The following is a 25,865-nucleotide window of genomic DNA, read 5'->3' on the forward strand; positions in this document are numbered from 1 at the left end:
AGCAACTAGAGCAAGTAATTCTGTCGAACACAGACCTCTCATCACTTTGACATGAAATGTGACTGAGGAATTTTCTTCCCTGACAGTTCTCTTTCCTTTCCTTTCACACCCTCCTCTCGGTGTTCAAGCCTCCAAAGACAATGAACTCTTCTCTTCTGCCTCCCACCCTGCTTGGTGTGCCCACACTTTGAGGTTTTTTCACCCAAGCACTCAACACACTGCCTGAATCAGCCTCTTTTTACACAAGAACCAGTTGAAGCCCCCGCCTCATTCCACTTTAGCCCACTGTAATCAACACTTATCCACACAGCAGCATATCTTCCCGGTTAAGGAGAGAGGAAACTTGAGGGTGTTTTGGGTCATAATACACACAGTTTACTCCCCAGTCTTATCAGTCGTTCATCACGTCTACTAGAACACAGTGGCAAAAAAAAAAAAAAAAAGTCACCCTCCATCCTAAAGATGAAGAAAACAGGAACCACAGTGTGAAGTTCTGGAATTTCAAAGATGAACATCAACCATGGATGTCCACGTGAAATACAAAACTTCATGAGCCCAGACGACGGGTGTGGATTTCCAGTTTATCTTCTCAGCCAGCCTTACATAACTCAGCAGGCAAGAAACAGCAGGCAAGGAATCATTCCAGTACAGGAAGGCACTGCTAAAGAAATCAGAGCCACAGGCCTGATGAACCCAGCTGGTTATTAGATGAGTTTTAGCCCAATGCAACCAGGTTTCTCTTTCATTTGTGTTTTTTTAACCAATAAAAATGTCTTTGCCCTGCCAATGACTTTTTGAATGGGGTTCAAATTTATAGCCAAATCAAAGGCAACTGTTATAACTGCAGCTGCACTGTTTGTATTTGCAAAGGATGCATGGTTTTCATGAACCGCACAATATGAGAATAATGATGTTAAGGGAAGGGGGCATGAAAATAAGGACCAGGCATAGTATGGATGCCTATAATTTTTTTTATGGACTATTATCTTTAATGATATTCACAGAACACTTGAATTTCATGCAATTGTAGCAAGCTGCTACATGATATGTTAAAACACATGGAGAAAACATTGAAGGGTATTTCATTCTAGATGCGTTATGGCAGACAAGTCAATGTTCACCAACAGCGTGCTGTGATAAAAGGTTTAAAACTATCATTATCAACATAGACTAGAATATTTTTTATTATAATAGGGGGGGGGGCAAATACATCAGTTATTTACCACCTGGTGAATGCTAGTTCTGAACAACAGATAAGTATGTTTACTTTTTATCCCAGTGAAGGTCATGATTTTAATTAATTTTAGACAACAACAAAATGAATTCCTAACCATAGCCATTCATTTTCTATTCTGCTTGTCCACATTAGGGTCACGGGTGAGCTGGAGTTTAGTTCCCCGCTAGTTTCAGGTGGCAGCAGAACTGGTTGCCAGTCAATCGCAGTTAATAACATCCATTTAATGACAATTCGTATTGAAATAACAAACACGTAGCAAAAAATAAAAGTGCAAATACAATATTAGCGAACCAAACTATATATGGTCACAGTTCTCACTAGACTTGATCCTTGACTATTGTTGCTTTATATTAATAGTTCATCAGCTTGTATCGCACATCTTGTGTCCGAGCCAATCATATACTGTTAGCGCTGGTCTGTGTCTTCTCTGTCAATTAGACTGAATCCTTCATAATAAAGAAGTGAGCATTTGTGGCAAATTTTGCATTGCATGCATACGGTACACAGCGCAGAACATGGCACTAGCATGTGGTTTTAAAAGGCAAAGAAAAAAAAAACAGGCTGGTTCAGGTCAGCAGGCCTGAGACTCCACAAATTCACTAGTTTTGTAACTCCTCCAACATCTGCTTTGGCAACCAAAAATATTCACACAAAAAAACTGACAGCTGAAATAAAGACATCCATCCATCAATCCATTCTCTGTGCTGCTTATCCTCACTGGAGTCACGGGGTGTGCTGGAGCCTATCCCAGCTGACTTTGGGCGAGAAGCGGTGTACATCGTGAATTGGTCGCCAGCCAATCGCAAGGCACGTATACCATTCACACTCACGTTCACAGCTACAGACACACTTACCATGCATATTTTTTGAAAAGGGGAAGAAACCAGAGTACCTGGAGAAATCCCACACGGGCACGGAGAGAAATGCAATTTAAATTTAATTTCAGTTAGGATTTATATAAGCTAAAGTAGCAGTAACTGAGGGGGAAAACAACAGTGAGCCCAAGAACAAAGTTGGTGCTGTTCCATGCAACACTTCATTTAACACTCGAGTTTTTATAGTACAGTGTTTGATTGGAGCATGTCTTGGCAGCTTTCGTATTTCAAATGTATAAAGCAATGCACTGACTCTTCACAGTTTGATTTAAAAACTTTATCCCACTTGTTAAAATGTACTGGGGGGAATCACATTCAAATTACCACAACACTTTCCAATTTCCAATTTGTCTGACCTTAGCTGGGCAAAATCGACTGCTACGACGACACCTTTGGGGTTGTTTTACAGAACCGAGCAAAGCTGAGAGTGATTTAAATGGAGTATGAAATCCATTTCATAACTAGATCAGTAAATCATATTTTCCAGTACAGAATGGGGAAATAATATTGCGTGACGGAAAACCAGTTTTGGCCAGCGAAAGCTGCGTGGGAAAAGCGGCTGAACACAGCTGACATTGTTGCGAGTTACTTAGTTGGAAATACTTGGCCCATTTCTACCACTACAGCATGACGTTAGCTAGCTAGCTACAGTACGCCTATACCCTAAAAATGTGTCTACCCTGGATTCCACAATTTACACAATTATTGAAATTCCCAAGTGTTATGTACTTTATTTGTGGTACCGTAATCCAGGTATGTTGGAACACAAGGCATTGTGGGTATACAAATAACAGCAAGTATGTGCTCAAATATCTGTCACATTGTGTGAGCCACAGGCTGAATGGACTATGTGCACCATGCATGACGAAGCACTTCTGATCTTGCCACTGATCTGCAAATTAGTTTCCAGTTAGCCTGCTCCATTCAACATGAACAGACAAAAAAACTTGAGCGCTGCCAGAACAATTAGTACATTTATATGATGGGAAGGGATACTTTTATGTTCTACAATATGGTGGGTGGCTCAAATGTGCATTGTGGTGTGCAACTTTTCATTGGATTGAGGCACTGCAGTTGCGTATTATAATTAGCTTTCACTATTTTCCTTGCCCGTCCTCCTTGCACATTAGAAACAAAATACAAAGGAGGGGTTTGTTGTTAGTCGGCACACAAAGGTATGTGGCAGATATTTCAGCTAAGGCCTAATTCATTGTACTGTTCGGGGGAAACCGGTTCTAGACACAAATGCCATACCATCGTTGTTTGACTGGAACAACTACACCAGCAGCGATGTCGCCATGGTGTACATTGGGAGTTTGACCACAAGAGAAAAAGACTTACGTAAACAGTGTAAACTACTGTAGGTGTCCATATAATAAATTGTGTCCACTGCATGCTGAGTGAAAAAGCTCAAGTTTTTCCGATTTTTTTTTTCTCATTTTGAACAGAGCAGCAAGCTAACCGGAAACTAATTTACCAATCACTGGCGAGATCAGAAGTGCTTCCAGGTGCTGGTGGACATAATCCATAATGTGTGGCGGTGTGGTTAATAAATGGTTGACAGTCCCTGCAGTTTCTGTGTTATGTGACAGACACAGCACCTGTGAGGAGGTGACACCGTGGCTGAAACAGTCTCCAGAGGCCTGTTAGCTCCCAAGATAGCTAGTGGCCAATGCCTCGTGACGGCTCTGTGGATTATAACCTAGCCACCGGAGCCATAAACTGATTTATTTTTCTGGATCAAACATGTAGGGATGTGTAGACATAAGATGCTAGACAAAGCTGTATTTGATTGACAGTTGACAGTTGAGCGGGATGTGGTTTCAATGCATTCAGCAGACACGCCCACAGCGTTCGACAGCAGAGACAACGGCTTGATTTTTCCCGATTTTGAAGCCGTATTTCACATACTTGGTAAATTCTTATCCATTTCATTTTCCACTTCTGCTCATTAGGGTCCTGGGTGTCCTAGCGCCCATCCCAGCTGACTTTGGGTGAGAGGCGGGTTAGACCCTGAACTGGTCACCAGACATTCGCAGGGCACATATAAAGAAACAATCATTCACACTCACATTCATAACTAGTGGCAATTTAGAGTCTTCAACCAACCTACCATGCATGTTTTTGGAATGTGGGAGGAAACAGGAGTACCGGGAGAAAACCCATGTAGGCACAGGGAGAACATGCAAACACATGAAACCCAGGTCCTCAGAACTGTGAGGCAGACGTGCCATGCCAAGGTTTTTAAATCAATCAAATTTGCATGGGTTGTTAACAACAGTTTTCTTTTTGGTGTGTCAACTTTACATTTATTTTCACTTTACAGGGACTTTAACATTTTACTTGTGTTGCATGACAGGAACAATGTATGGTACAAAAACTATACTTTATAGAAAAATGAAAGTCACTTCAAAAAGACTAATGAACTTTCAGCCTCCATATTGCAAAGCATGTTTTTTTTCTAAGTCGCATTTTTGCCAAACATATCTGAGGAAAAGCAAGAGAATGGATGGAACACCACTATAACATCCAAAACCAATACTGCGTATGTTTGCCTTTTGAAGGCCAAATGGAACAAATTGGATTTTCTCCCAAATGAAGCAAATCCAAAAGTCTTGCTGTGACCTAAACTTCACAGTTCAGTTTCCATAATCGTTTCAAAATGTATGGCACAGGTAGGAATATTTTATCATGCTTCTTAAGAAGACAGCATAACCTCCAGTTTTCTCCTCCCTAATTCACCGATAACATTCCTTTCAACCCGGTTATATTCTTCCTTTGCAGACCGCAATTTGGAGTAATCATTAATCATTGGCCCTCTTCATGACATTTACTAGCTATTATTTTCATGTTGGACAAGGGTCATTTCTGTTTGTCTTGGATGGTAACCAATCCTACTTGCGCCTCACACCTGTACTGTAACACTGTGTGCGGGCTTGAGTGAAATGAGATCACAACACTAAAGCCCATAATCTGCAAGATTGGACGTTTCATCAGTCTGTAGGTGCCACTTCAGAGGTGGCAGCCTCAACTGATTCCTTTCATTAAGTTGGGTGGAAAAAAGACCTACAGTATATTAGTTGCTATAAACTAAACTCACAATATATTAAATAGTAGGCATGCCTACTCTTGCGATCTTGTAACACAAGACATTTAAAAAGTATTGCAGAGGCACTATGAAATTAAGTTTTATTTTCTGTGTGCAGCTAAATGCAACATTACAATTTACTTTAATAGGTGCCATTATAGCTCACTAAAGTGGCGGCACCTTTTTTTGTTAAGACATTTTTTTTCCCAGTTAGGAGGAATCTCTTACAGTTACGGCTGTCACTCCAGCCTTCGTCAAAGATGTCACTGCTTCCTGGTGGTGGAAGCTTTACTTTGAAGGTTTCCCAACCCAATCAGCTGTTTTTAAGCCATGTCACACCAAGTAGCAGTGGCAGCTCTGACAAAGGCTGGAGTGAGAGCCGAAACTGTCAGCAAGGTAAGGAAAAAAAAAAGTCTTAATATATATATATTTTTAAAAATGACTACAAGATGAACATTTTGGACGAATCACAATTTGAAATCACGTTAATATGGTTTCATTTTATCATTGTGTTTAATCACTATCTCCATTGAATGACCGTCTGGAGGGTGACTTTCTTTCCAGCTCATGATGATCAACGGATGTAGCGCTTGCTTCCTCCACTTTAGCCTGCTACCAGAGTTCGAGTAATGACCGAGCAATGATCATCCATCTCCATCCCCAAGATGAAGTGGCTGATGTCACTAACCCAGAGAGCCCCTTGAACAGCCTAACTGACTTCAGATGCGTATATCAGTTTATTGAGCATTCCATGAAAGTTCTTCCCAAGAGTCATGCTCACACAGGATTGATTGAATTGAAGAAAACAATCACGTATCATCAGTGAAGATGGTCAGTTGTCAGCCAATATACGTACATAACATGCTTTCTCAGTAATAATAAAAAAACAAGTGACGAAGAAGGATTAATGTGCACCACTCAACACTGTGTTGGCTCTTGAGCCAACAAATGTATAAAAGTTAACATGTGCGCTAAACTTTTGATACGTGAATGTGTGCCTTTCTTCTGTACCCTCTGCCCCGTCAAAAGATCAGTGAATCCACTGTGTTTTCACACTTAATAGCGCTTGACCTTTGGCCTTTTGTAGACTCCATGAAGCAGATTAACTGGTAAAGTCAAGCACGACAAGAAAAGGCTGCAGTTTCTGCACAGAAAGCCTTTATACCTGAGTGCCAGTGATTAGAGACCTAATCTGAGCTGTGATGGTGGTCCAACTTGAAGACACGCATGCATACACACCTACAGTGGGACTGTTGTTTTGGTCATGTGCACGGATGTGCACTTTCACACAGAAGTTAAATACAGTTGATTTCGATTAACATACACAAATCCGATTTCATGCCAGTAACCCATTTTTATTATTTACGTGTACATTTCAAGAGACATAAAGGCATTGAGGCTGTGTGTTTATATTCAGGGGACAACAACATGCATGCAGAGAAAGCCCATATTGCATATGCAGAGACAGCAATAAGTGAACATCCATTGATCCTTCCATTTTCTTAACCACATTGCGGTCCCACACAGGGGAAAGACCTGTCCACCAAACAGTCCTACATCTACACTACTAGCGTAAAAAAAAAAGAAATACTATATGTAAATATGTAAGATTTTCTGCATATAATGGAGCATAATCCCTCACCCCACTCACCCAAAAAATCCCAAGTATGAGCGAATTTGCAAATACCGAACCGCAAATATGCAGAGGTCCACTGTAGTATCATATTCCTTGTGCAAATACATGAGGAACTTGCAAAGCAAGGACAATATCGGTAAAACAGAAACTTTATCTGTAACTGAGCAATAAAAAAAAAAAAAAATGTAAAAGTACGGTTCCTCTTTGCGGTAGTTCTCATAAAACAAAGGACAAGATATTTTCTTTAGGTTGGCACATGATTGTTTGGAGTTATCAGATATGACCCAGGGTACTACCATCTTTTATTTCTTTTCTGATCACTAGTATTAGACGTGGGTTGTCATTGGTGTGACTCTCAGATTTTAATGTTAAAATTAGATTGTTTAAAAATTTAAAGAAATGGATTATACTATTACAAGATGCACTAACAATGAGAACAACATATACAAACACACAAAACTCACATAAAAAGCTCTGCCTCTTGGCTAGGTGGGCATTGCAAATGTGAATGTGTTCTCAATTGCCTTACCTGGTAAAATAAAGGTTGAATTAATAAATACTGTCAATAAAACACGGTGGGCGACTGGTTAGAGCGTCAGCCTCACAGTTCTGAGGACCCGGGTTCAATCCCCGACCCCGCCTGTGTGGAGTTTGCATGTTCTCCCCGTGCCTGTGTGGGTTTTCTCCGGGCACTCCGGTTTCCTCCCACAAACCCAAAAACATGCATTAATTGGAGACTCTAAATTGCCCGTATTGTGAATGTGAGTGTGGATGGTTGTTTGTTTCTATGTGCCCTGCGATTGGCTGTTAACCAGTTCAGGGTGTACCCCGCCTCCTGCCCGATGACAGCTGGGATAGGCTCCAGCACGCCCGCGACCCTCGTGAGGAGAAGCGGCTCAGAAAATGGATGGATGGATGGATGTCAATAAAACAAGCAAAAACAAATCTGGGTGATAAGCTCAAGTCGAAATTCATACAAAATCCCATTTTCCTCCCCCATTCCCGTTAATGCCGAGCGCCTTCTCATGCGGTCGGCCTGTTTGCTGGACCTTGGACGTGGGCCACAAACTGTATCAACAAGCTTCGATGCCCCTTGACTCATTTGGTAGGATTGTTTTAAGACATTTTCCACATTCACAAGTGGCAAGTCTTGTTTGTGGGTGCGTGTGTCTGTGTTACCTTGGTCTTCTAAATATCAGGCCGTATTGTTGGCAAGCGAGGCCAACAGTGGGGGTGTAAATGATGGGCATAAATCTTTCGATGTCTGAAATAAGCACACGGTAGAAGAGCTTCTCGCTGCGATCCTGGAGCCCCATCAAAAACACATATCTGGGAATGACAAGGATGAACACAGCGGAAAATGGCACATGTTAATATTTAACCTTGGACGACTCATACCTGCTGAAAAGAGGAGGGTCCAACTATTGAAGTTTTATTTAAGTCAGCTGTTACATTCAATGACATAACAGATATAATCAGCGGAGCTGCAAAGAATTGCTTTGGACATAATATATGAAAGAAAACGAGTGGGAAAGTAGAGCAAAATAGTGAGAGAGAAAGCAAACAGTGAAAGGAATTAGATGTGCTATACAATAACTACTTGTATCTTAGAAAAAGCTGCACAAGCTCTTTATTGTTTGCATATGACCCAAATTAGGTAGAACATGCCAAAAACTGTTATTTCTAATCAGAACAGTTTCCATAAATTCTCAAGCACAAGGTGGCTCTTGTTGAGCAGATGAAAATATTCCACACCCTCTCTGCTATATATTAAGCTGCAGCTGCACAATGCAAGATGGTGACAGCTGATCTTTTCTGCAGTATGTAATATATCATATGGGTTGTTTATTACCAAGTTCTATTGTAAGCCTTTTATTTTTATTTTTTTTTTGTCAAGAATTTATTGTTAAAATCATTTCAGTTGCTAACATTCAATGATATTATGTTGTCCACGGATTTGAACCTAAAATTGTTCGCATTTGTCAGGGTTGCGGAGAGCTGAAGTCTAACCCAGTTGATGCTTTTGGCTTGATACTACCCTGGACTAACCATTTACACTCACATTCACACACCTATGGGACATTTTGACTCCCCAACCAACCCAACTGGCATGTTTTTGGAACATGGGAGGAAAAAGGACTACCAGCAGAAAAAACACTCGAACGCAGAATATGTAAACTCCACGCACAGCGGTCAGAGTTGAGATTCAAACCCGAAGCCTAGACCGAGAAGCAGAAATTGCAATCTGAGAGCAAAACTACAAAATAAAACATGAAATAACCCAGTTGGAACTGATTTTTTTTCAATTGTCAAATTGTTAGATTTTCATGAGTGCCTGATTGAGAGCACAACTTGCAGTTGATTTAGAAAAGTATTTTTTCTTTGGCTTCAGAATATGTAAACATTGCACAGGAAAAAGGGAAGGCTGAGATTGGGTAATGGTATTGTTATTATTAAGTTACTTTTGACGTCTTCAATTTAATGATTCTGTTGCTGTTCGTGTATTTTTAATTAATGGCAGGTGTGTTTAACATTTTTATTTCAATGTTTAGGTTTGCTTACTGTTCGTTTTTACTTATCGCTTTGAGTTCAGCCTCTAAGTTTGTTTTCATGCATGTGTTTGAATTGAGTTAATTGAACCTAAGGCGTGTGGTGATGCGACCCCTACCCTAGACTGCATAGCAGGGTGCAGAAAGGCCTTCCAGACTATGCGTTCTTGTTTGTTTGTTAGTTTTTTCATTTTGCCTTTTTCCTACAGAAGAGATTATTGTGCATTTGACTTCCAGGTTGGTCATGACCAACCAATCGGACTACTACTACTAAGGCATTTACGGTAACTAATCCCGAGATTGATGACTGATTCTCTTCAACAATGGGTCATGAAAAATGACAAGTCATACAATATACACTATACACAGATAGTCCTAATTCAATTTTTTCCTCAGATCGGAGCTTTATGAGTTCAGTTTTCTGACAAAAATTGATGGAAGATGATGTCAGGGTTATATGAATTCCACACTGACAGTTCAGACTCAGGTCCCTTTGTACAATATCCAAACTGTATTAGATTAAGGGCCACATGTTAAAGTGGCCCAAATCCAATCTTCAAAACACTGAATGCATTTGTTTTATATTGCTCATACTGCCAAGAAAAGTCAAATTTGAACAAAAATCAGACTTGGTTTAAGGATTGCAGGATGACTAACATTCTTTTTAGCTTTATCTTTATAAAGCAGTATCTTCTCTCGCTTTATCCGGGGCACTTCACAGACAGCCTAGAACTCTATAATCATTTTTCTTTTTTCTTTTTTTTAGCATGAGTGATCAAGTCTCTGGTCTGCACATTTATTTTTAGTTTGCTATTGTTTTCTAATAAGACTGTTGGGAAGGAGAATGGCCCTTACTGCAGTATTTCAATTGGCAGAGCCTTGGGATATTTATTACTCCCACTTGATGGCAGTCACAGTGGTTACTTGAGTCCTGTGGCAACATTTTGGTAAGAGGGACATAAACTTGCAGTGCAGTTTTAATGACTTGTCATAAATAGATCCAAACACATGTTGCACAATAATTTAAAGGTCACCTTTCATAATTTTTTTAAATGAATTTTGATTATCTTTGATGTCCTTTTATCAGGTTTGCATGATCATTTTGGTTGGAAATGCCCAAAATGTCCTTTTTCAATCTATTCTATTTGGCCCGTGACCTGAGCGAGTTCAATGAACGAAAGATTTTCCTCATTATTATGCGACACGTAAATGAGCTTTGCTCTGATTGCATCTCTCATCTTCCCCAATTTAAATATGGAAAACACCTTGGCTCTGATATACTGTATATTAAAGCCTTTGCACCATAGAAGCTTGGCAGCCAAGCATTCATAGCGATATCATGTCCTTTGATGCAACATTCCGACTCGCGTCGCTCATTCGCTTCATTTGCACTACATTGATACAGTATTATGCTCCTCCCACCTCGGGCCTCTTCATCGGGTTGTTGACACGCTCACGTCTGGCAAAGGTGTGCTGTCAGCAGCCACGGCCAGCGTGACAAGTCACCCCGGCTGACGCCTTAGATGTTTTTTTTCATTGTTCTACTCCCCATTCCAGCCCCTCCACCCTGCGACCATGACAAGTGGCCAACGGTGGCGAGTTATGCTCGTCATCCGCTCCCATTCATTGGAAATTGAAACTGCTGCGATGATCGAATATAAATATAGTTAAGTATTGTTGTAAAACACATATGTATACTTTACAGACTGCATTTTTATGCCTTAGGAGCAAATGAGACTCGCTCGCTTAAAACCTGGAAATGCCGTATTGTCGTTGAGCTGAGGTGCGTGCGTACTTGAATATTAAGTGACAAAACTATGTCACAATGTCAGCTATTTCAAATCCACCTGTCTTGCAAGCCTTATGCCATTTATTGTTTTTCCGCATTAAATTGACACATTGCATAGCTCTGGAACTTAAACCGTGTCACAGACTCATCTTGACCTATGTTATGCACAAAAGAATAGAAAAAAATTGATTCTGATGGAAGTGGACCTTTAATAGAAATAACTGATGGAATTGATGAGATGGATGAAGAGTTGTGGGGCAGACTGAAACAGGATAAAGTAACGACAGCAAAATAACGTCCATTAATCTATGAGACCAAAGCCAGAGGACGGAATGCACTCGGGCCACTGACAGATTTTAAGTGACATCAAAAGGGCATGGGAATCAAAAATAAAAATCAAATAGCCCTTTTTAGATGTTGACGCTATGGTGTTACTATGGTGCTAAAGTAAGTGTTCAGTAAGTATCTATTTAAGTGCGTCACAGAAGAAAATCTCTCATCCTTGAAAATAGAAATGACTGATGATGGAATGATCGACTAAGAGACGGGCAAATTGACAAGCAGATAATATCAAGCACTTGGGTCATAATTCAAAGCAGTGAACCAGGCTGAAGTTCAGCTTTGGGCCTGGTATGGGAACAAACAACAACTACTTATGCATGTACACACTGCTTAGGAATGAAGCATGCAAAAATGCAACTGATGTTGAATGTTATGGTTCCAGGGTTTACAAATATACTCATGGGAGGAAAAGGGAGGATACAGGAAATTTGGGTGAGTGGTAGTTGAGGGGCAAGTCTGTTTAATGAAATATTTGATGTTAAATATGAAACTATCCAGATATAGATTTCCCGCAGAGTCAGTAAAATCCGCTGGGAAATCTATCAAAATTCCAGACACAAGATAAGAAAGCAGTACATCAGTGTGGTGAGCCACTGGGAAGTATTCGGTCTGTGTTTGCGTCTCACCTATCCAACTCATCTTTCTTCATTTCATAGTTCTTAAGTACTCGGAGCAGCTGGACGTCCTGAGTAATGAAGCAAGGAGGTAGCAGGCCGTGGATCCCCAGCTGGAGACGTTCCTCCAGGGAGAATGCCATGCCCTATAAACACACACAATAAAGCTCATTATTAACCAGCATCTTGATGCAGGCAAGGACATGTAGATTGGCAAAGACTAATTTGGGTTCAATGCGGTATTCAAGGAATACATATTTGCAACTGTGAATACTGTAGTCTTGAACTCAGACTTAACACATAGGACGTTTGCCCTTTGACTCTTTGTCATGAGGTAACACACAGACACTTGGAAAAAAAGGTTTCTGGGTTTATTTGACAGAATTTCGTTTTGTCTGTGTGAAGCCTTTAATGTACATTATTTTGTCAAAAACAATTTATTCTCAAGCCAATAGTGATAGACCAAGTGAGTCACATAAAGTTGAAACAAGACAAACAAGGGACAGACAGTAGCAAAAAGACACACTTGCTTACACACGTGTCTATAGTCCATGTGTTCTGGGCTGCCCAGAAACCAAGGACACCCAGGAACCAAACAATGAGTGTCTTTGTTGGCCACAAATACTGACTGAGCACTCACGGATGAGACACGGTGGTTGGTGATCCATTGGGCGTTGATCGTGCATCATACCTCCCAGTAGCACGAAGGTCTTTCCCCAGGAATCACAAGGAAGACAGCTCAGTCAGCCCCCCAAAGCCACAGAACCCCAAGACCACCAAAACCCATCTAAGTGTTGCCTCCCTACCAGCAATACCAGTGCAGCACACAGGCACACCCCAAGGCCAAACAAATGGTGGGCCCCAGAAGCGCACACCCTTCACCACTCAATCGCCATCTGGGCACCACTAATCCCATTGGTGAGTTTATAGCAACTTTACAAAAAGGTTCTTGGTCACGCATTGGCTACTGCCGTCACTCAGTGTGGCCTGGCAGTGTGTTGGAGGCATGCGAGTCAAGTCTAACTTATAATGATCCTATTTGGAATGTCAAATCTTCTAACCTTTATACAGTTCCATCTTTCCTTAACTTTGGTAGAAAAGGTCATCAGGTTAATGCGAGATGAAAATTTGCTTCCATTCGAGCAAAGGAAAAGCACCACTGTTTGAAATGAATTCAAATCCAATTTTCCCAACAGAAGTTCTCACGGGATGGCGAGTATTGCTGACGTCAATCTCTAGCATGAAACTACCATTTTCTTACAAGTAAGATGGACGACAAAAACTGCTCCTTTGATCAATGCGTGCTTGTTATATTAATTGCATTTAGGTTGTCGGCAACAGTGAGAATCAGTTAAGAGGCTAAACCTTCGTTAATGTGGCAATTCATTATCTCGAGTAGTATTTCTTAAATGTGAAGTTGGCATTTTATGTCATTGAAAATGTGTGGCATATTATGAAGCTCAAAATACGACAACACCGGAATGTTGAGCAAATGAAGTTGTGCATCAAGCAAGAATGGGAAAGAATTCCACCTAAAAAGCAACAATTTGAGCGGTTCATAAAATGCATGAATGCTAACCCATCACCCCCCCCCCCCCCCCCCCAACTTTTTGAGAACATGTTACAGGCATCTAATTCAAAATTAGCGAATATTTGCAAACAAACATGAGTATTATCTCCCCCACCAGTAGCTTAGTTTCATTTTGTTTATTCATTTGCTGTTGTTTTTAGTTATTTGTCATTGTGATTATTTACTTACTGTTGTTGTTTGAAATTTGCCGTTGTGTTATTCACTGTTGTAGTTTGCACTTCAGTGCCACTGTACTCTACTCTCGTTACTCGATGCAGTCCAGACTACATCAGTGCCTATGACACAGTATGTTAAATTTTTTTATCCTGAATAAATCCATAAATGACCTGCCACCCTGTAAAACCTCAGCATGTTAGATCCTGTTGCAAACTAGAGGGCACACTGTAAACAACTCTTTGGACCAAATCCACCCTTCATAATTACAACCCCAATTCCAATGAAGTTGGGACATTGTGTTAAACATAAATATAAACAGAATACAATGATTTGCAAATCATGTTCAACCTATATTTAATTGAATAGACTACAAAGACAAGATATTTAATGTTCAAACTGATACATTTTATTGTTTTTAGCAAATGGCTGCAACACGTTGCAAAAAAGCTGGGACATGTGGCAAAAAAGACTGAGACAGTGGAGGAATGCTCATCAAAAACCTGTTTGGAACATCCCATAGGTGAACAGGCCAATTGGGAACAGGTGGGTGCCATGATTGGGTATAAAAGGAGCTTCCTTGAATTACTCAGTCATTCATGAGCAAAGATGGGGTGAGGTTCACCTCTTTGTGAACAAGTGCGTGAGAAAACAGTCGAACATTTTAAAGACAATGTTCCTCAACGTACAATTGCAAGGAATTTAGGGATTTCATCATCTACAGTCCATAATATAATCAAACGGTTCAGAGAATCTGGAGAAATCACTGTGTGTAAGCGGCAAGGCCGATAACCAACATTGAAAGCCCGTGACCTTCGATCCCTCAGGCGGCACTGCATCAAAAACCGACATCAATGTATAAAGGATATCACCACATGGGCTCAGGAACACTTCAGAAAACCAGTGTCAGTAAATACAGTTCGGCGCTACATCCGTAAGTGCAACTTGAAGCTCTACAATGCAAAGCAAAACCATTTATCAACAACACCCAGAAACGCCGCCGGCTTCTCTGGGCTCGAGCTCATCTAAGATGGACTGGTGAAAAGTGTTCTGTGGTCCGACGAGTCCACATTTCAAATTCTTTTTGGAAATTGTGGACGTCGTGTCCTCCGGGCCAAAGAGGAAAAGAACCATCTGGAGTGTTATGAATGCAAAGTTCAAAAGCCAGTATCTGTGATGGTATGGGTGTGTGTTAGCACTTATGGCATGAGTAACTTACACATCTGGCATGGGTAACTTACACATCTGTGAAGGCACCATTAATGCTGAAAGGTACATACAGGTTTTGGAGAAACATATGCTGCCATCCAAGCAACGTCTTTTTCATGGACGCTCCCTGCTTATTTCAGCAAGACAATGCCAAACCACATTCTGCACGTGTTACAACAGCGTGGCTTCGTAATAAGAGTGCGGGTACTCGACTGGCCTGCCTGCAGTCCAGACCTGTCTCCCATTGAAAATGTGTGACGCATTATCCATCCATCCATTTTCTGAGCCACTTATCCTGACTAGGGTTGTGGGCATGCTGGAGCCTATGCCAGCTATCATCGGGCAGGAGGCGGGGTACACCCTGAACTGGTTGCCAGCCAATCGCAGGGCACATATAAACAGACAACCATTCAGAATCAGAATCATCTTTATTTGCCAAGTATGTCCAAAAAACACACAAGGAATTTGTCTCCGGTAGTTGGAGCCGCTCTTGTACGACAACAGACTGTCAATTGACAAAGAACACTTTTGACACCTACGGGCAATTTAGAGTCTCCAATTAACCTACATGCATGTTTTTTGGGATGTGGAAACCGAAGTGCCCGGAGAAAACCAACGCAGGCACAGGGAGAACATGCATTATGAAGCGTAAAATACGACAACTGAGACCCCGGACTGTTTAACAGCTGAAGCTGTACATCAAGCAAGAATGGGAAAGAATTCCACCAACAAAGCTTCAACAATTAGTGTCCTCAGTTCCCAAACGTTTATTGAATGTTGTTAAAAGAAAAGGTGATGTAACACAGTGGTAAACATGACCCTGTCCCAGCTTTTTTGGAATGTCTTGCAGCCATAAAATTCTAAGTTAATGATTATTTGCTAAAAACAATAAGGTTTATCAGTTTGAACATTAAATATCTTGTTTTTGTAGTGTATTCAATTAAATATATGTTGAACATGATTTGCAAATCGGCGGCACGGTGGACGACTGGTTAGAGCGTCAGCCTCACAGTTCTGAGGACTCGGGTTCAATCCCCGGCCCCGCCTGTGTGGAGTTTGCATGTTCTCCCCGTGCCTGTGTGGGTTTTCTCCGGGCACTCCGGTTTCCTCCCACATCCCAAAAACATGCATTAATTGAAGACTCTAAATTGCCCGTAGGTGTGACTGTGCGTGCGAATGGTTGTTTGTTTGTATGTGCCCTGCGATTGGCTGGCAACCAGTTCAGGGTGTACCCCGCCTCCTGCCCGATGATAGCTGGGATTGGCCCCAGCACGCCCGTGACCCTAGTGAGGAGAAGTGGCTCAGAAAATGGATGGATGGATGGATGGATTTGCAAATCATTGTATTCTGTTTTGATTTATGTTTAACACAAAGTCCCAACTTCATTGGAATTGGGGTTGTAAAACTGATCCAAGCCACAGGCACTTTATAAATTGTATTGACTGAACTGATGATTTGAAATGCAAAACAATTCCTTGTAGTAATGAACTAAAAAGAAGTAAAAAGAAAGAAATTAGCTAAATTCCGTCATGACATACACATCCTTTGAACTGAATAAACACTTGGTTTGAAAAAATAGCAGCTGGCAGGTGTCTGTCATTGCATCATTAATTAACAGTATATTTTTCTACCATGACTGCAGCAAGGGATTTAAGACATAAGTATACTGAACATACATGATTCCCTAATCACAAAGTTCACAGTTTCATAGTCCAGTATGTACTTGAGGAGACTTCAAACAGACAGATGCAGTGCTGAGTTATAACTTAATAGCTTTTATCATAAAAGGGTTTGTGTTTTTCACAGAGCCAGATGTTTGAATCAGACTTCATTTATTTGGAACAGCAGCTGGCGCACAATGCACTATTGCTGGGCTTCCTGTTGCCTCTGAGCATGGAGAGCAAGGATTATGTGGGAATATAACAAACAAAAAGCATAGACAAAAAAATAAATAGAACTTTCAGTTCCCAAATTCAGTTTGAATTCAGTTTCAAATTTGCATTTTATAGTGTGTATTGCTACATGTATAATAAAAAATGGTAGCCAATAATAAAAATGTTCTTGCTCGGTGGAGGCTGTTTTACAACAGAATGTGTCAATCATGTCATTCCCTCTGTCAACTATCGTCCAGGGGAAAAAGATAGTAAATGAAAACAAATTCTTGCAGCCAGTAATTGTGCATGAAAACACCCATGAACTCAAAGCATACTATGCCTCATTTGGAGTAATTTCCATCAAAGACATTAAATTACCACAAATGAACTGGTAGAGGGGGAGATAGGTGTGATACCACGGGCAAAGAGTTCATGGGAAGCTTAGAGATGCACGGTTCTCAAAGATTAGTGTGGTGGAGGCATGGTAACCATTGATGCCAATTTCTGTTTTGAGTTGAATATTGGCTTTGCAATGGTCCATTCCTCAGCAAGTAAAAATGTGATCCAATCATTTTAATTTACTGGACTCTCAGGCAACATATTGGCTTTTGAGAAAAGAGACCCCTCACCGGGGTCGCAGGCATGCTGGAGCCTATCCCAGCTGTCATCGGGCAGGAGGCGGGGTACACCCTGAACTGGTTGCCAGCCAATCGCAGGGCACATAGAAACAAACAACCATTCGCACTCACAGTCATGCCTACGGGTAATTTAGAGTCTCCAATTAATGCATGTTTTTGGGAAGTGGGAGGAAACCGGAGTGCCCGGAGAAAACCCACACAGGCACGGGGAGAACATGCAAACTCCACACAGACAGAGCCGGGGATTGAACCCGGGTCCTCAGAACTGTGAGGTTGACGCTCTAACCAGTCGGCCACCGTGCCGCCAACTGTGATAGTACCTCAACTAAATGATAAAAGATGCTGTAAATAAACAGATTTGGCTGTGATGAAACTATGGGTGAAGCGGAGGTTGGTACTGACCTGCACATTTGACATGGTACTGTGTTTTTCTAGAGTTTCTCATGTTTGTAATATTGTCAAGGGTAAAATGGAGGGGACCAGTTTCTCTCGTGCTCATTAAATATCGTCTTAAGAATCATGATTTTTCTTTATCATGGCATGAGTTCAGGTGAGCCAGTGTGAGACAATCTTAGGATGATCTTTATTGGTTATATTTGACATGAAAATATCTGATCTTATTTGTGGATGGAAATGGCAATCATGATCCAATTTTATCCACAGCTGCAATAGTCAGAGTTATCTTTTAAAAGATCTTATGAGTGACTATCACTGTTAAAGGTTCCATTGTTTTCTACTGTTTATGCAGAACATAGGTCAAAATGAGTGTGACATGGTTTAAGTTTGGCATTTATGCAGTTTGTCAATTGAATGCAATGTCAATAAATGGCATAATGCTTACAAAATGGGTGGATTAGAAATACTAACAGTGTGACATAGTTTTCTCAATTAACATTCAAGTACTTGCCCACTTCATGGGTGGTCCCCACCCACTCAACTCAGCCGAACGGCAACACGATGTTTCCAGGTTTTAAGGGAGCAATTCTCAGCCGCTACCAAGCCACAAACATAGGGTCTATAAGTCGACCACTTCAGGGTGTACCCTGGCTCTTGAACGAACATTCAAAAATACTAAATGTTTGCATTGAGTTATGAAAAGCTAAAATCAACACTATTTTGATATTACTTAATTTACCCTGAGATTCCACAATAAATGTTCATTTCATGATTTCTTGAAAAAAAAAGAAAAGATTAAATTAAACCCACATATTTTACACATCAATTTCACCACATTTCAATAAATTAGAAACGTTAAAAAACAATGAGCATACATGGGAACTAAATGGTTAACGACCCACGTGTAACTGGGCAACCAGCTCTACGGTAGCGCTCACAAAAACAACAATTTAACTGCTACTTTTATTTATTAAATGAGAGAACATTACACAGTTGTGCTCATATGTTTGATTACCAGGGCAGAATTTGTAGGATGTGTACAATTCTTTATTATGCTCTGATATTATATCAGTGGCATAAAAATAATAATAATAATTAAACGATGTTATCGTTTATCGTGTAAGTTTTTGGGGAGAATATATCATTGTAAAAAATTTGCTATCGTGGTAGGCATAAAGACATAATATATTTAGAGAGACCAAGAGCAATGGATAACAGAAAAATATTGTACAAACAGTTGTTAAATAAAAATGTTATTAATTTAGGAGAAAAGAATGAGCTTTAAGTGACGCCTGCGTTACTTCCGGTTTAGCTTAATTTTAAATTAAAGCATTATAAATTAAGCTATTTTCTTGTAAAAGGGGCACCACGTCACCTTTTATGTGGATAAAATTTAGGGAAAGTGACGAGAAACCTTTTTATCAGTCTTGTAATCTGAAGGTTGCTACCCTTTCTGAAATTGTGAGAAGAGTTCTAGACGGCCAGAGATTGATTTCTTCGAACACAAACACACAACAATGCAGGTAGTGAATTTTATGGAAAATTCAATGATGTAACATGGGGAATATACAGGGAAGCAATACAGAAAAACACAAAACAAATGAAGTACAGACGAACATTGGCAAAGGAAACTGACATGTGATGTGAGATTGGTAGAATGAGCTTGTAGTGACAATGCCTATAGCTGGGGATTCATGTTCTCATTAGTTTAAAACCCAAATATCCACTAATCTGTACTTTTAGTAGACTGCAAGTTTGACTTACGTATGTTGACTAATTCAGGCAGGCGAGTCGACCTTTCCGGGGTTTGGCAAGAGCGCTCACGAGGGATGGTTTGTAGGAAAAGGTAGCAAAGAGAAAAATATGCACTTCAAGTGGCAGTGGCAATGCTTGCCACGTGGTCAGGGAAAGCTCTCACTGCAATTCCTTCCCAACGGAGCCTCGTCCGTAAACTGCCCCACACCCAAAAGGGTAGATTTGGGGAGCTGGCAGGTGCTCCCTGCGGTCCACGCTTGGCAGCGTGGCAGGGAAGTTCGGCGTCTGCCAGCCTCCGCCACCTCGTGGTGAGGTCGGGGGCTACCCGGGCTGGGCCAGCCCTTCGTCAGGTGGAACAATGAGAGAGAGAGCGAGAGAGAGACACAAAAGAGCGTCAGCCTTTTTATCACCTTCAGGGAGCGAATGGAAGGCGGACCGCACCTTTAGAATTGCATTTCATTTTAGTAGTTTGTGGTTTAAAACCAGTGGAATAAAATATTAATCATTGGATTTAAGATAACGAGACCATTTTCCCGGTTTGCATTGTCCCGCACTCATCCTCTTTAATCCCTGTAACGAATGTTTCCATTGTATGTGTTTGTTGAGGACACTGTAATATTTGCAATGTGGTATTTGTGTGGTGTGGAGTGAAACATTTCATCTGGTTCAGTTGACAACAGATTCGACATCAGACATTCAAGTTTGCAGAAATACAGTCACTAGTTGCGTTCATGTAAAGTTCTTAGATCCCAGTCAAGTCCGGTAGAGACTGATGGTTTGTGAACCCGCATTTGCAGTGCCGTTCCGCCGCCTGTGGGTGTCGGAAGTACCCCGTCCATTGTCCAGTGGCAAGTGGCGCGGTACACAGCAGAGCGGAGACTTCAGCTCAGCGTTCAACACCATCATCCCTGAACTCCTTTCCTCCAAGCTTCTCCAGCTCAGCGTCTCACCTGCCATCTGCCAGTGGATTTACAGCTTTCTGACGGGCAGGACACAGCAGGTGAGGCTGGGGGAGGCCACCTGATCCACACGCAGCATCAGCACTGGGGCGCCACAAGGTTGTGTCCTCTCTCCGCTGCTCTTCTCTCTCTACACAAACGACTGCACCTCAGCGCACCCGGCTGTCAAACTCCTGAAGCTTGCAGATGACACCACTGTCATCGGCCTCATCAAGGACGGTGACGAGTCTGCATATCGACAGGAAGTCGAGCGGCTGAAGCTGTGGTGCGGCTGACACAACCTGGAGCTGAACACGCTCAAGACTGTAGAGATGATCGTGGACTTCAGGAGGCATCCTTCGCCACAGCTGCCCCTCATGTTGTCCAGCTGCCTTGTGTCAACCGTCGAGACCTCCCAGTTCCTGGAAATTACAGTCTCTCAGGACCTGAAGTGGGCGACCAACATCAACTCCGTCCTCAAAAAGGCCCAGCAGAGGATATACTTCCTCCGACTTCGGGGAAAGCACAGCCTGCCACAGGAGCTGCTGAGGCAGTTCTACACAGCGGTCATCGAATCAGTCTTGTGTTCTTCCATCATAGTCTGGTTTGGTGCTGCTACAAAAAAGAACAAACTCCGACTGCAACGGACAATCAAAACTGCTGAAAGGATTGTCGGTACCTCCTACCCACCCTTGAGGACTTGCACGCTGCCAGAACTAAGACAAGATCGTGCAAAATCCTCTCGGACCCTCCACATCCCGGTCACCAGCTCTTCCGGCTCCTTCCCTCCGGTAGGCGCTACCGATCAATGCAAACTAGAACTAGCAGACATTCCAACAGCTTCTTCCCTCTTGCAATCAACTTCTTAAACAGCTAACTTACAATTCCATTGCAATTCAAGTGCTTTACAGTGATAGTAACGAGGGACAGGTGTCCCGCAGGCCGCCGTGGCTGCTCATCGCCGGCTGAAAGGGTCTGGTCTGGGGAGTTAAACTGTGAAGAAAACAAACAAAAACAAAAGAACCAGCCGGGGTGACTTGGCATGGTGGCCATGGCACCTGGCAGCACACCTTCTTCACCAGACGTCAGTGTGTCAATGACCCGCTGAAGAGGACCGAGGTGGGAAGAGCATATCAATGTGCTGCAAATGAAGAAAATGTGTGTTCGGTGTGTATAAATAACTGTCACGATCAAACTCTTGCAAGGGACGTGACGTCGCTATGAATGCTTGGCCTCACCAAGCTTCTACACTCGTAGACGAGATGATATGGACAATGCAGACCCAAGCTGTTTCCCATATTAAAATTGGGGAAGACAAACGATCCAATCAGATCAAAGTGTCACAAGTGGATTCAGACAGGACCCAAGAGCAGGCGAAGGCTGAAAGGTTGTGAGGAAAAGTTTATTGAAAAAGGGGAATGGAGATGATCCTTGAGATATGCTTGCGGGTTGTTGAGTCATGGAAAGTGTGGCAGGCGGTGGCGAGGTCAGGCGGCTGGCTTGGCAGCGTGGATGCAAGGAACACGGAGGGAACACTGAGGACAAGGAGAGACACGGAGGTCAGAAAGGACACGAGGAATGGAATAAGTTTACGTGGAGGCTGAGGAGCTGTGGTACCGCAAGAGAGTGTTAATACTCCGGCGAGAATTTCCAGGATCTGGCAGGCTTTTATGCAGGTGATGATGAGGCTGATTGATGACAGGTGCGCGGCCACGCCTGGCGCTGATTACTGTGAAGAGAGAGAGGGAGGGAGAAAGAGAAGGCGAGAGGAGCGCAAAGCGCCACCAGGCTCCAACAAAAAGGACTGCAGGGCACCGCTCATGACACAAACCTCATTTCCATTTTACATAATAATGAGAAATCTGCCTGTCTCAAATGCCAGGCGGAAAAGACCAACTAGAATAGCTTGAAAAGGGACATTTTGGCCATTTCCAACCAAAATGGTGATGCAAACGCAATAAAAGGACATCAAAGATTATTTTTTAAAAATTATGGAACGGGACCATTAGGTAAAACAAAGGTAAATATTCTCATTAGTTATGTTTTATTATTTACAGAGTCATAGTAAAGGCTCACAAACTGCGCGCATACACAAACACACATGTAGAGTAGTAACGCTACTGTAATGCTTGTTTGAACACAGGTTGGCTCGTGTCTGACTGCTACCACATTCACTTGCTCTTTGTACTGTACATTGGGTTGGGCCGGATAAACCCTAGAAGCTTCCACATGTCCCAGACCACATCTGAAGTGGCCGCACCTTGTGCCAACACATGCGATGCCCGCAGCACCATGTTCCAGAAGCCAAAAGCCAAAGTAATTTAGCTTATGGGCCACCCCTCAACTTCAGACTACCTCAATGTCCACTCTTAACTTTTATTCATTTGAGAGGAAGCAGCTAATTAGTTGACCAGATGGCCAAACAAGAAAGATCAAAGTTTAAGTCCTTTGAAAGTGATAAAATTCCTTCTGGACATCTCAGCGGTTTGAAATGGTGGTTATGGTGCAACTTTTAAGGGTAACGTTGAAAAACATAAACATTATGCTACTTCAGCCTTTTCATTCGCATCTGTCACAATCACACAGAGGCCAAACAGCAGGACACTCCCTTCCTTAAAGTCTGGAAAGAATTACTGTAAATTCCTCAGTGCCACTGTTTGCTTAACTACATCCAGAGGAGTAGGTTCCTTATCACAATATTCACACTGTGAGAAAGCTATTCTCACGCACTATTATCACATGATCTAATCTCTCATATTTCACCATGTGTCCAAAAAACATTTGTTCATAAAGTGTCATTCCCCCCACCATGTACGTACACATTTTTCATGTGTATCTTACTGTGTGATCGGTCTTATAACATCTTGTTGTTAGCATTCTTATACAGTATAATAAGTTGATCTATATTGATTGTTATTTTAACCTTTTATTCACATTTTGACCCTTTTTCTACATGTATAGATACCATACAGATACATTGCATGTAATTATATACAACCCCAATTCCAATGAAGTTGGGACGTTGTGTTAAACATAAATAAAAAACAGAATACAATGATTTGCAAACCATGTTCAACCTATATTTAATTGAATACACTACAAAGACAAGATATTTAATGTTCAAACAGATAAACTTGATTGTTTTTAGCAAATAATCATTAACTTTGAATTTTATGGCTGCAACACATTCCAAAAAAGCTGGGACATGTGGGAAAAAAGACTGAGAAAGTTGAGGAATGCTCATCAAACACCTGTTTGGAACATCCCACAGGTGAACAGGCTAATTGGGAACAGGTGGGTGCCATGATTGGGTATATAAGGAGCTTCCCTGAATTCCTCAGTCATTCACAAGCAAAGATGGGGCGAGGTTCACCTCTTTGTGAACAAGTACGTGAGAAAATAGTCGATAGTCGAACAGTTTAAGGAAAATGTTCTGTGGTCCGACGAGTCCACATTTCTAATTGTTATTGGAAATTGTGGATGTCGTGTCCTCCGGGCCAAAGAGGAAAAGAACCATCCGGACTCTTATGGGTGCAAAGTTCAAAAGCCAGCATCTGTGATGGTATGGGGCCGTGTTAGTGCCAATGGAATGGGTAACTTACACATCTGTGAAGGCACCATTAATGCTGAAAGGTACATACAGGTTTTGGAGAAACATATGCTGCCATCCAAGCAACGTCTTTTTCATGGATGGCCTTGCTTATTTCAGCAAGACAATGCCAAACCACTTTCGGCACGTGTTACAACAGCGTGGCTTCATAATAAAAAAGTGCGGGTACTAGACTGGCCTGCCTGCAGTCCAGACCTGTCTCCCATTGAAAGTGTGTGGCGCACTATGAAGCGTAAAATATAACAACGGTGACCCAGGATTGTTGAACAGCTGATGCCGTACATCAAGCAAGAATGGGAAAGAATTCCACCTACAAAGCTTTAACCGTTCGTGTCCTCAGTTCCCAAATGTTTATTGAATGTTGTTAAAAGAAGATTTTATGTAAAACAGTGGTAAACATGACAATCACGCGCCTTGTATGAGTGCCCGTACAGTACAGGCATTTACAGGCATTTACAAAGCCTCTGAGTCAACTCATTTCTTTGTTTGGCATGCAGGGAAACATTCTCTCGCAAGCATCAATATGAAACAGCGCGTCTTTCCACAATATGGCTGCCGATATGGCTGTATTTTTAAAAACTTTATTAATTTGTTTTAATGAATATATATATATATATATATATATATATATATATATATATATATATATATATATATATATATATGGCTAATATAATATATTAGCCGGAAAACGTGAAGCGGCGAGGGAACACTGTGATGTGTATATGTGTGTGTGTGTATATATGTGTGTGTGTGTGTGTGTGTGTGTGTGTGTGTGTGTGTGTGTGTGTATATATATATATATATATATATATATAGCCGCTTCTCCTCACTAGGGTCACGGGCGTGCTGGAGCCTATCCCAGCAGTCATCGGGAAGGAGGCGGGGGTACACCCTGAACTGGTTGGCAGCCAATCGCAGGGCACATAGAAACAAACAACCATTCACACTCACAGTCACACCTACGGGCAATTTTGAGTCTCCAATTAATGCATGTTTTTGGGATGTGGGAGGAAACCGGAGTGCCCGGAGAAAACCCACGCAGGCACGGTGAGAACATGCAAACTCCACACAGGCAGGTCCGGGGATTGAACCCAGGTCCTCAGAACTGTGAGTCTGACGCTTTAACCAGTCGTCCACTGTGCCGCCATATATATATATATATATATATATATGTGTGTGTGTGTGTGTGTGTGTGTGTGTGTGTGTGTGTGAAGGGCATCCCATGTAAAAACTGTGCCAATATATATATCCCATCCATCCATTTTCTGAGCCGCTTCTCCTCACTAGGGTCGCGGGCGTGCTGGAGCCTATCCCAGCTGTCATCGGGCAGGAGGTGGGGTACACCCTGAACTGGTTGCCAGCCAATCGCAGGGCACATAGAAACAAACAACCATTCACACTCACAGTCATGCCTACGGGCAATTTAGAGTCTCCAATTAATGCATGTTTTTGGGATGTGGGAGGAAACCGGAGTGCCCGGAGAAAACCCACACAGGCACGGGGAGAACATGCAAACTCCACACAGGCGGGGACGGGGATTGAACCCCGCACCTCAGAACTGTGAGGCT

At 41.9% G+C, this 25,865-nt stretch overlaps 1 protein-coding gene and 1 long non-coding RNA gene across 3 annotated transcripts in view; both read right to left on the reverse strand.

The window, feature by feature from the left end:
• me1 (malic enzyme 1, NADP(+)-dependent, cytosolic) overlaps window positions 1–25,865 on the reverse strand; it is an 86,042-nt gene that overhangs the window by 38,220 nt on the left and 21,957 nt on the right. The window contains exons 2-3 of one of the 2 annotated variants that reach the window (XM_061776622.1): window positions 12,143–12,276; window positions 8,016–8,165 (exon numbers count right to left, since the gene is read on the reverse strand). In XM_061776622.1, coding sequence (XP_061632606.1) covers window positions 8,016–8,165; window positions 12,143–12,276 — 284 coding nt within the window. The remainder of the gene's footprint in view (window positions 1–8,015; window positions 8,166–12,142; window positions 12,277–25,865) is intronic. The other variant, XM_061776623.1, reaches the window with a different exon arrangement.
• On the reverse strand, window positions 19,510–24,875 carry LOC133479514 (uncharacterized). Its single transcript, XR_009788975.1, has 3 exons — window positions 22,302–24,875; window positions 21,923–22,219; window positions 19,510–21,825 (listed from the first exon to the last, which is right to left on the reverse strand). It is a non-coding gene; the product is annotated as an uncharacterized LOC133479514 (long non-coding RNA).

Source organism: Phyllopteryx taeniolatus, chromosome 6 (assembly GCF_024500385.1).
Source record: "Phyllopteryx taeniolatus isolate TA_2022b chromosome 6, UOR_Ptae_1.2, whole genome shotgun sequence".
NCBI classification, from domain to species: domain Eukaryota; kingdom Metazoa; phylum Chordata; class Actinopteri; order Syngnathiformes; family Syngnathidae; genus Phyllopteryx; species Phyllopteryx taeniolatus.